The sequence below is a fragment of the Morone saxatilis genome, unplaced genomic scaffold, assembly GCF_004916995.1.
Source record: "Morone saxatilis isolate NCDOM2014 unplaced genomic scaffold, NCSU_SB_2.0 Contig19, whole genome shotgun sequence".
NCBI classification, from domain to species: Eukaryota; Metazoa; Chordata; class Actinopteri; family Moronidae; genus Morone; species Morone saxatilis.
This window is the reverse complement of record NW_023339751.1, coordinates 16,120,703-16,133,220: the sequence shown is the minus strand read 5'-3', so window position 1 is coordinate 16,133,220 and position 12,518 is coordinate 16,120,703. Positions and strand designations below refer to the sequence as shown.

Below are 12,518 nucleotides of genomic sequence, written 5' to 3'. Positions count from 1 at the left end.
TATCTACCAAAAACTGCTCTATCCTCATTTACCGCCTCCCTTTCCGCTTTCACCGCAGTCCAGGCAACAAGCCTCTCTCTCTCTCTCCCCCCTTCCTTCCTTTCTTTGTCCAATCATCTTTGCTGTTATTGCTGCAAATGCTGCTCTCAGTATTACAGTGAGGTTCTCCCGCCTTCCTCACCCTCTCACCTGTCTTTCCACTGTACCTGCTTTTTCACGCCTCACATGGCCACAGCTGGCATCAATAGACAGCTTCCCATCCAGCTGTCCACCTGCCCTCTATCCATCCCTCTTTGTCTTCTCTCTCCCTCTTCTCCTCCTGACTCTTTTCACTCCTTCTTTTCTGTCTTTTTTTGCGATTTTTCTTGGTTTTCCTCCCTTAACTCGTGTTACAACCACAGTGCATTCCTGAAATACAGAGGGCCAGCTCATCAAGTTTCAATCAGCAACAGCTTCAATTGGAAAAGTCTGCAGTCTAGCAGACCCTGAGTCAGTCAGACAGTCAGTTAGCAACATAATCATCCATGAGGTGAGCCACTCTGTCAGCCAGTTGACATGCATGTAGTGCTAACTCTATCTGATGAATTAGCTTCCCTGCTTTCCACTCCTGCATCAAAGATTTCCATTTTCATCAGCTCTGCTAGTCCCTCCCCCACACATGTCAACAACATTATAAATTGACTTCCATTTAATTAAGTCATGGTCAGCATGCAGCCTAGCTTAGCATCAAACTTAAACTCACTTACTTACAGGTAAAGGGAACAAAGAAACGGAGAAGCATGCAATTTAAAGTCATAGCAATCCCAAACCTTACCCAAAGGATACATAGCAACAAGACAACAGAGGTAAACAGAGAAGATTTAGATGTCCATACTGACAATGCAAAAGAAAAAAACAGCCACATCTAAAGCCATTGTAGTCGGATATTAACTTCCATGAAGTAGTATGCATATAATGTTTGCTCCTCACTGGATAATATGTCTGTAAATGGATAAAAAGTGAAATTCAGTGGGTGGGATGCTACTCATGCTAAGCCTTGTCATTGGATGTCAGAGCAGTAGAGGAGTAGATAGGGGTTTAAATGTTTCTGTGTGCTAGGTGCTAATCCCCTGGCTTGGTTACCACAGCCAGCAACCCAGGCTCATAACAAAGAATAAACCCAGTCTTCACATAGTATAGGAAGAGACTAATGGAAAGACCATGTGCACAATCTTGTAGCATACAAGTATGACACAGTAGTATCATGGTAATTTTAGGGCTGCACTCTTAATCGAATATTAATTGTAATCACGATTTTAGCATCCCCCAATTAAATGAACAGGATCGTCTATGATATTAATGTTTAAAATGCGTGCTCTAGCAGCCCTAGGTAATGTTGGTGAAATAAGTGATAACTCACAAGTGAATATTATCGTGTTGATGAGAATCTTTTTTGAGAGAAAAGAAAAGGAAGAGTAATGGTCAATGGAGAAGTAGAGGACCAGAAAAGGGTACAGCAAAAGCTTCAACACAATCCACAGATATAGAAATGTTAAGAGAAAACAACCGCTACCTTTTAGCCTTTTGAGATGGACCGGCACGTCGCTCTTGATGCTCTTGCTGTCGTCCTCCGTTGACTCGCTGCGCACCAGAGTGGGGTCGTTCTGGGCCAGCCAATCGGCCACCTTGCTCTCCGATGCCATCATAGCGGCTTGCAGTGTGCTCAAGTCCCTCCCTCCTGCTCCTCCACTTCCTGCGCCACTCTTCTTGGAGCGAGGTCTGTGGTGGTCGGGTGTGAACTTTGACACATGGTCTTTAATGGTGACTTTCCCAGGAGAGGTATTGTCAAACTCTATAGTGAAGGAGGCGTGACCTTGAGCTGTGGAGCAGACATTGCAGTTTTGTTACTGTGTCAGTCAGTGAATGTGACTAAACGTAGTTGTACTGAGTGAAGCTCTTTTAAAAATGTAATGTATAACTGACTTATTATAATTAACTTCCTATAAATATACAGTACATGGATATTTATCCTTATATGCTCAAATCAGCTGATGGTTTCAGTTCCAGAATGATACTGGGTCTGTGCTAGAGAAACAATAGCTATTTCCTGTTTTGTGTCGTAAATTAAAGTCTCTTTGTCACATAAACATTTCCCAGAAAGGCTGGCTTGATGGGAATTAAATGTATACAGTAATTTAATGTAAATATATAATTTTTACTAATGTGACAAATTAATGTAGTCATGATTTACTATCTTTACTATTATCATGTAATAGTATTAATTGGTACATTACACCACTATAAACTCTGAAAGATAAAAAAATATACACACAGGTACTTTTATTCCCAGGAAATCTGAATAAATCAAATGTATAATTCACCTGTAGTATGAGTAGCACTGTCCTCCGTGTCCTTGGTGGGAATCTCATGGATGCCGTTACTGGCCATGTGACCCTCCTTGGTAGGGATTTCAAAGTAACTGGAATCGTGGGCAGCAGATGCATGAAGGCCGTCCTCTTTAGCTTTCTCCCCTCTACGTACCTCTTTGCTGTCTGAGGTTGAAAAACAAGCAAAGGTGTTGCTAAAGATTTGATTTAAATTTAAAAAAGGACAGCTTTGGTTCATGTGGCACCAGATCTTCCAGGTGAGCTATCAGGACACCACAGTGATTTAAATATTGATGTTCATGAGCACTGTTTTAAAAAATAGAAGCTCAAAGAATCCTGGTTCAAGCTTTCTGAGTTAAAACACATTGTACATAAAACAGATCTGTATGACTTGTATATATGGTATAAAATAAATAAGAAATAACGTTCCAATGTTCCAGTGAGAGATGAATACTAGGATTCATTATCAAAGGTCAAAGATCAAGCTACTCCCAAAATGGACCAATTGAATCATGATCCTCTCTTCAGTGTCTCTGATCATTTACTGGATTTACTGACTCCTTCTGTGGGAGGACGCAGACCTATGAATGACATGTACCACAAAGAAATGCACATACTGTATGTGTTCTGTCTCTGTCTGACTGTTTCACTCTGTTATATACATATACACAAAAACCCACACGAGTCATGTGACTCCAGGCAGGACAAGAAGTGCTGGTACAGACCTTTAAAACCTGCTTTGGGGCGATCACAATATGGAGCACTTATTTTCTCATCTGTTCATATTAACAAACAGAGCCTCTGTGGGATCTGAATATGATAAATGACACTTTCAGAAATTAGAGGGGCCATCTGCTTCAGTTTGGAGAGCAAATGAAGGAACATATGGCGATTGGCAGTATAAAACAAGATACAGAAACTTACTTTGCAGACTATAATTACTAGTAAAAAAATATTGAATGAATTTCTCATGAATAATATATTCTCTAAATATGACTATGCTTCTTGAGAATGCAAGAGACAAAACAGGATCTTCACAGAAACAGAATCTTTGAATTGAAAGGCTTATTTTCCACTTCAGTGTTATCAACTAAACTGAAGGATTAAAGAACCTCTTTGGACTCTCTGAAACAAGACCTGCGGTTGCCAGCATAAGCTGCACTACAAGTTTGGGAAGATCTACAACACGGATTTAAACAGACTGCACATATTAGGATCAAGAGAGAGAGAGATCAAATAGGCTGAATGATGCTTAAGATGCAACGACTTAACTGAGAAAGTCATATCATGCAAACAAGATGACAAAAGATTTTATCTAGAGTCACTACAGTGTTCACATTTCTCTCCATCTCTACAAACTCTAAAAACAAACAGACTAAACTACAGAAAGTACATTTTCTCTATCTGCTCTGTTCTTAAAATTATGATGAACTGACTAAATTTCCTGTATCTCATAAGTGTAACAGTTTCCATTGATGTCACCATAATGACACCCTGGATGGACATTCAACAAACTTACAAAAGGCATCTGCTATGAGGTACGTGTGACTGACTTTAAATAACAAACCTTTTTATAACCTACAACGTGTCTGACTTCTCATTTCAGATTCTAAACTATTTGATCGGAGTTAGCTGATCAAATCGTTTTGAAAAGAGCCACAGGTAATAAAGCAAGTGGGTGTCACACGAATAAAAAAGTTGATTCAAATTGAAAGCTCTTGACCAGCTCCATTCGCCAAAGTATATGGAATTGAGAGCAATACTTACCAGAGAATTAGAGAGTGGTTAGCTAATGATTGCAGCAGTAAAGAGTGAGAGAGTGGTCTGTGTGCATGTGTGTGTGTGTCTGTGTGTGCGTGTGTGTGTTGGGAAGAATGGGGGAGCTGGTGCAATGGCGTAACCCAATCGGCGTGAGTGACAATACACAAGGAAGGGGGTAGGGGTTTCTGACAACACAGCCTATTCACTGGGAAGGAGAAAAGGACACACACTAAACTTAACTGACATACAAAAACACGTTCTCAACAAAATCGCTTCCTGCCTCGAACCTCTCGTTTTCTCTTTCACTTCCCCTTCGCAGATATAAGATATATCTGATGTTAACAGTTGGTTAGAGTTAGATATAAAGGGCATGCTCACTCTATTTTTAAAACATGTACACTGATAAGATATTTTCATGCTGCGATCCATGTAACCGACATAAATACACTGCACAACACCCTCTGGAGCATACTGCTTTACAAAACAAATCCATCCAACATCCATTCAACACTCTAAAAGTCAATGCTGGGCAAAATGCCTTCCACTCACCCACTTCCATGACTGAAGTAGCCAATCCCATTCGCCTGATTTTTTTGGAAAGGGTTTCAAATCACCCTGCCACACAGATTTACTCCAAAATGAGTCTTTTCTAATCTCTAACAGATGAATTATTTTCTAAAATCCTCTGCAGAATCTGCATGATGTAAGACAGAAATAATTAAAATAACCCATTGTTAAAAGAGCTGATGAATAAAGTATTCCGCTATAAGACGCTGCCAGACAATCCATCCAGATGTGGCGAGAGATTTGAGGACGCTTCAGTCTGCTCCAATGTTTGTGTATGATTAACCTTCCCCCACTCCTTCCGACTACACTGGTCCACACTAAACCAGCCTGGCACAGACTGATTTTGCTTCGCTGAGCTGTTTTACGATTGGGGTAGCCTCTAATCCTGTTACTCTGACTATCCACCACCAGTCAACGCGATCCCTCCAGTCCAACAGTCACTCTACACACTCATATTGTAGGCAAACTGACATACATACAGGCTCTGAAAAAAGCCTTTGTGTGCACTTGGATACATTGTTACACATACAAACACACATTCACCATTAGCCCTCCAACACAGACCAAATAAACAGAGTTAAAGGGCATTAAGATCAAGCTACTATTTCACTACTAAGATAAAATAACCTGAACTGCATGATTCAGTGTATCAATGAGCTATCAAATAGCATAGTTTGTAGCATACAGTAATATAAACCTACTGTACCATAACATTCAGTTTTGTTTCTTTTTGCTGAAAGTATTCCAAAATACACAAAATAGTTCTGTTTATTCATATAGAAACTATATTTTCTATACTTTCTACTAATTGTTGTAATGGTCAACAACCAAATTTCTACTTCATGTGCAATGTTGTTTTCCCATAAAAACATTTTTACAACCTTTACTCCAAGCCAAAACTACCCAATTGTGACAATTCATTTGACATCAACATCATTTAAGAATCTACCAGCTTTCTTCTATCCATAGCACGGGTGTTTTGGCAATATGATTTTGTGACATGACATGTCCACACATTTAACAATTTTACAACTGTATCCATAATTTTCTGCACTGCATGTTTGAATAATAGTGATGAGGAGAGCATTTGTGTGAGGATGAAGTTGTAAGTTCAAAATCTGAATATTATCTACCTGAAATGGAGCTGTCATGTTTTTTGTTGGATGACTTGGTTTCCTGTTTGAAGGAGTTCTCATCATCTGCATCCCCATCCCCCCACCAAGACGGCTGGCCATACAGGGGGGTCCCACGAGGCAGCGCTGTAACATCCCCTGCGACAAATGCATAAATGCATTTATATTTAAACAAAGCCTTGCAGAAAGTGCACATTTGAACATAACTTTAACTGCGGCATGCCATGTTTAACATGTTTATTGTACTATACATTGTATTTTACTCTGATACTGTCGACATAAACTGTACAATAATCATTGTATCATGATGACACAAAGTGAACCCTGCTGCTTTTTGTGTATTTGTATGTTTGTGTGTTAATTCCCCTCTGGTCGGGTCTTGCACCACTGACCTATTTTCAGAACTTTAGCAGGATGGACACAGACGTGCACACTCTCTATCATACTTGCTCTCTCTCTTTCTCGCTCTCTCTCACTCTCTCACAGACACAAGCAGTTTAAATAAAAGAGGGACTTTCCGTTTGCCTCTGTGTCCCCATTAGAAGGAAAACTGACATGGGACGAGTATCCTGTGACACTTCTTTTTTTAAAGTGGACGGCACAGTAGAGAAATGGCAGGAAATGTAGTTAAGAGAGACAGGAATGGCATGTAAGAAAGGTCTACAGCCAGATTTGAACCAGTGATTTAGATCACTGTGCCTCCTTCTGTGTTAACCTCTCCCTGCTTTACCCTCTTCCTTCACCTTCTTTTCCTTTAAGTACCCCTTATCCTGAGCTATGTATTGATCACAGCATATCCAGATAATTACAGACACTCTCACAAAATTGCGTGCAGTAAGAAGTGGCCTTCTATATAAAAGCTACTGAATGTATGCTCACTATGAGGTATAATATCTGGTGAGGCCTGGTATTACAGTAGTGACACTGCAGGATTACACCCACAGAACCACAGAAAGGGTGTCATTAAACACATGAGCCGCAGATGGAGAGACATGTAACAAAGTACTTGCATATGTGCTTGTTTTTGGCCAAATGTGCAAAGGTAAATGCATGGTTGTGAATGTTGCTGCATTTTAAGAACAGTAGTGCAGGCATATGGGTTTGAATTATGCACACACTCTGACCCTGTTACTGCTTAATCTGTGCAATAACACAAGCCCCATGTGGCCTTGTTTCAACATCTGGAGCTTAAACTGGACCCCTGCTAGCACCCCAGCCTGGTCAGTGATAGCAATTATTAGGAACACCCTCAGACCTAAACCGCCTTCATGGTAAAACAAAGTGACTGAATGTTGGTGTGGTGATTAAAACCCTTCCCCTGGTGACCATGTCCACCCCCTACTGGCCTGGGATAAAAGCCAACCACGCTTAAAGTAATTTCACCATATTCTGTCTGAAAATGTGTTTTTTGGGGGAGAAATCCATCCGAACATGCTTTAATCTCAGTTTAAAAACATGTATGTGATGTGACTGTCTTCAACTACAACATATGAATGCAGTACAGAGAGGCCTGTTCTCCTTGGGATTGTAGAAAGTCACAATACATCCAAATTCTGTGAACTGGTGTTGAAACAGTGGCATTTTGGTATTAGTATTAGTGTATTATTTAAACGAGTGGCCTTGTGATAGCAGTGAATAAATCAAATTTTAAGGAAATAATGTAAACAGCAGACCGAATCAACACAGAAAATTGAATTCACAATAAATATTAAGTACAGCTTCACATTTCTTATACCATCATAATTTCCTCTATGATTTGTCTCTCACCTCCTATCCTCTCATCTGCTTTTTGAGTGTCCACAGGTTTAGCTTGGTGCTCTTTGGAGGAAGGGACCCCGTCTGTTGCTCTACTCTCCGCTGGCCTAAGTGTGCTGCCACTTGGGCATTTCAGTGTCTTTGTTGGGGTCTTAGCGGGAGACTTGCTTGTGGTTGTGGTGGTAGTGGTTTCACCGTTGGACGGCTTCTTGCTGAGCTGGAGGCCGCTAGTGAACTTTTCATGCTAAAGGGAGATGAGGAAATGAATCAGAAGAAAGGGTAGGGATTTAAGTAGTATACTACAACATGTGTGTCATGGTGAACATTGATACTTGACAGTATGTGTTACAGTACAGGTTGTGTGTGTTCTTACCTTTAGAGCCTCTTCAGGCACAGTGAGCTCTCCTCTCACCACCGTGAACAGGTTGGTATGTGAGACAGACAGGTTAAGGAAATGACGGCCACAATTATGATACATGTACACACACATACTTTATACACACAGATATTTACTACAGTACTCCATCTCTATTGTATTATCTTCATGTAGTACACAGTAAAAAAAAAAAAGGCATGTTGGGAAGAATTACAAGAATAATATTGTCTGGGCTTGAGCAATGCTCGGCTGCTCAGCATGTTTTTGGAAAGATGAAATTACTGGTGGATGTGTGATGGCTGAACAGATGAACAGATCAGAAAAGTGAGAGGATATCATATCCAAATCTCAGCTTGTCCTCCAACTTCAGAGTGATGTACATCTGCTCCTGGATGCGGACATCATTTACAAAGGTCTGCAGGGGGAAAGAAAAGGCAAGATGGCAATTTAAATCAAATGTGACAATAAATAACTCTAGTTTATGTGTTAATATGATCTTTATTTCTAAGAAGTTTCTGTGTAAAAGAAATTGGAAAGTAAAGAAAGATAACGCCACAAAAAGGCTTCTAATTAAGCCGGTCCACATTTTTGCAACACATAGCAGTGTCTATGCTCCCAAGTGGAAATTAGGGTTGAAACTAATGATTATATTCATTATCGATAGTGGTGCATGATCCATGATCCGTACCGACACTCCCACAGGGTTTTATATATATTATATATACTTATATAATATACTATATATAGTATACATATATATATTACTATAACATATATACAATATATATATATATATATAATATACATTATATAATATACATCATATATAAATATTATATATATATATACATATTACATTATATATATATATATATATATATATATGATGATAGAACAAGACAATGATTAAAGCAATTAGTTGTTGTTGAGTAAAATAGATACATTTTCTAGTGATCAACTAGTCAATAACAAGCATTAGGTTTCAGTTAAGGGGAAGGTTGATTTTGGAAGCTGTAACAGTTGCCAGACAGCAATGTTAAACTTGCATATCATCAGTGAGGTCTTTGTGAAGCCATGGTGAACAGTTGAATCAGTTGATCCTAGTGTCTCTTGCACAAGACCTAAGCATGGCTATGCACGTCTTTCTTTTTGACTGTTTTCTCTCCCATCTCTTTCTTTCTCTCACTCCCATTCCCCCCTTACACCCCTCCTTCTACTATGCAGCTCTGAGACGGAGCGGGTTTCACTGAACTGTAAATTAAATTCTATCACACTTGCACTGCTGTTGTAATAAAACATTCCTGTCTCCTCTCTAGTGGGGTGAATTCACGACAGCTTAACAAAACAGTGACGAAACACCTCCAGTAAGACAGTAAATGGTGACACTGTCCAAACACAGCTTTTTACTCACCACCGTGGCAAATGTCAATATATCCACTGACTCAGCAGTTGAAAACTTCCTCTGAATCCAGCCGAAGAAGCTGGATGGTTAATGACACAGCAGGAAGTGGCTCTGACTCTGGCTTCCTGTCTGAGAGCTGGAGAGGATGTTTGGGACATTCTGCATATGTGTCCAATCTGGTGGGCTGTGGCTGAGTGCTAATCACTACACATGACTAACAGCATGTGGACACTGTAACTGGGTTTTACTGAACTACAATGTCAAAGAAAGAAATAGAGAGTATCTAAAATGGGAAAAACACAGAGTTAATTTGTGTTTCTCACAGTTATATTAGTTATATATATTGTTCAACAACTCTACTAAACCATCACATTACATACATAAAAGGGGAGTCCCTAGTTTGGGTTTTGAGGTTTAGTGGCCCTTTGTCTATATTTGAATCACAGATTGTGCCCTTAAGTTGTGATTTGCATAATTAGGTTTAGATTCCAATTGACCTCAGCCCTGATACTAATCTTCATTGAAAGAGAGATTGATTAGCAGCAGCAAAATACAGAGTCCTATTGACTGCCAAAACACAAGTTACCCTCTAACCCTTCAGAACCTCCGCTCTGAGGTCTTTACCTTGAATGTCTTTGATTATTTTCCTCTGTATCTCTTGAATTCTCTCTATCTTTGCAGTCTCGATCCATTTCCCCCTTAACACCTTTACTTCTCCTTCAGCTGGTTCAACTCATTCTCTTATCTCTCCCCAGTTCTCATCCATTGTGTGACCCCCCCTCTCTCCTCCCTTCTCTTCTGTTCTGTCTTTATTATCTCTTGTCCTTTTAACTTTGTCCTAACCTCTCTCTGTTCTGCATTTCCATCTGTGCACTCACCCCATTCAGGCTGCCCAGGTCCTTGACCTTGTGTTCGTCAGTCCCAGCCTCGTAGTTGATGACTGCATGCTGCTTATCCACGCTGCGGGACTTCAAACAAAAACATATACATGGAGAATTAACCCAGTGGTTACAGTTTTTAAGTCCTTGTTAAGAACTAAACATCTTCACAAGATGTTGTTGGTCCAGATTTCTTAACAAAGAGAAGGAAATATTAGCTTCATCTGTGCTGTTCTTCTGCACAATAGCAACTATTTCTTATACAAACCATTAGAGGGCTGTGTGTGACTGGAGCATCCAATGTCAAGAATGTATTTATGATAGTACCTCAATGTCGCTATGTATGTACGACAATATCAACTTGAGGAATTTTAGCAGTAATGTCAATGTCACACTACATGACATTGCACACGACACACTGACAGCCTCACATTCATGCACAGCTACACACACACAGAGAGAAGAAAAACACTAGAACAATGAAGGACTGGAGGTGAAAGTATTGATTTTTCACGGTGCTCAGATATGCCTATGAGCTGTTTTGAGGATAAATTGCTTCCAGCACAAACACTGCAACAAACACTGCAGACTTGTGCATGGTGAAAAACACATGATGTGAGCCTCGGATAAAAATATATTGAGGAATTCATGTATCACTGTCACAGAATTTTAAAACGTATGTAGAGGTATGCATGGACACTTACTGATTAGCAAATCTGCAGCAGTCTTCAAATGTCTGTTAGAAGGCCCTTCAGATAAGGCACGTCAATAAAATACAAGAAGCAATGTGACACCATGTCCTAGTATTGTTTGCTTCTTTCTATTGGCATTGGCAGATCCTTTTTCAATATTAGTTATGGTGATACAAACATCTGCTGTGTCTGAGCCTGCAGCTGCTTTTCTGATGTTCAATTTTATTCAAACTTAAGAAATTCCTAAGTGATCAGCTCATATTTGGAGTGATTGTATTTCAGTTTCGGCCTTAATTTTCTCCAGTGCTGACTTAACTGAGTGATAATATCTGATACACATGTGAAGATGTTCAAATACTGTTCCATCTAACAAACCAATTAATCACTTTGTCTGACTCGTGAATCACACATTTGATTTATGAGACAAAATAAGAGGAAAACGATTAAAGCCAAACAGTTGGTCATTTCCACAACAAGATCCAGGCGAGAATGAATTTATTGTGCTGATTCTGTGAGCTGAATCTCATGTTCAATTCATGTTCAGTGAATCTTTCCTATAACCTCACTACTCCCCTTGTTTACACAAAAAGACACCTGGACTGCACACTGACGCTGAAGCCAACTGTCGAACAGATTACCTTAGTGAGATTAGGCTAGCTCAAACAGGATAGAAACCAACTGAGCTGCCTGTTGTACCTCACACCACAGGACAGAGCAGACACATGCTGTTACACACAGATATACTGCTGACCAACTCAATATGTGCAGAGGCAACGTAGAATACACATGTAGAGTAGCTCAACGTAACTATAAAGTGAGTGTCGGCAAAGTCAATACATCTGAAGAGAAAACAAAGTGTTCAAAATAAGCAGATACAGAAAATGTTACCAAAATGTGCTTGTAGGAGTTAACCTGTATTACTGTAATCGTATAGGCAGAGAGTGAAAGAGAAATGTACAACATGATAATAGAAAAGGACTAGATAAAGACATGAGTCAAATTTGATTCATCAAGGAAACAAGAAACACACACACACACACTGCAGATGAGTTGAGGTAAGAGACAGAAGAGACAGGAAGAGTTCTAGCCTCACGGACTTTTTTGTACCCAGTTTATTGCTACCCAGAGGAAAATATATAGTACATGATTCAGGCTGACACCATGAAGACTATGTTCTGTATGTATTACACTCCTTCCCCTTTCCAATAAATAGATAAAGAATAATTATAATAATCTATTCATGAATCATGAGGCCAGAACAGCACTATCAAAACCATTGATATGTGTGTGATTGATGTAAAAATCTGTGGGATGACACCACAAGATTTACAAAACCTTCACTCAGACCACTGAAGTAACAGTGTGAGTCTCTGTCATACAATTATTTGAAGTTTGATATTCTTCCACGAATGTGTGTGTTTGTGTTTTATTTAGTGCATGACACAAGCAACTCAAAACATTTTGCCATGTGATGAGGCCTTGGCTTGTTAAAGCAGTCACATGGAGGACAACTGAAAGCAGCTACACAAAACACACACACACACACACACACACACACACACACAAAGCCAAAAAATGTCTTCAATTT

General features: G+C 39.6%; 1 protein-coding gene across 9 annotated transcripts in view; it reads right to left on the bottom strand.

Annotated features, from left to right (window-relative positions):
- cep170aa (centrosomal protein 170Aa) overlaps window positions 1-12,518 on the bottom strand; it is a 38,805-nt gene that overhangs the window by 14,738 nt on the left and 11,549 nt on the right. For all 9 annotated transcript variants that reach the window (XM_035663164.1, XM_035663161.1, XM_035663167.1 and 6 more), the window contains 7 exons: window positions 10,239-10,328; window positions 8,295-8,373; window positions 7,956-8,014; window positions 7,595-7,826; window positions 5,828-5,965; window positions 2,361-2,531; window positions 1,553-1,858 (listed from right to left, as the gene is read on the bottom strand). In XM_035663164.1, the coding sequence (XP_035519057.1) occupies window positions 1,553-1,858; window positions 2,361-2,531; window positions 5,828-5,965; window positions 7,595-7,826; window positions 7,956-8,014; window positions 8,295-8,373; window positions 10,239-10,328 (1,075 nt within the window). The remainder of the gene's footprint in view (window positions 1-1,552; window positions 1,859-2,360; window positions 2,532-5,827; window positions 5,966-7,594; window positions 7,827-7,955; window positions 8,015-8,294; window positions 8,374-10,238; window positions 10,329-12,518) is intronic.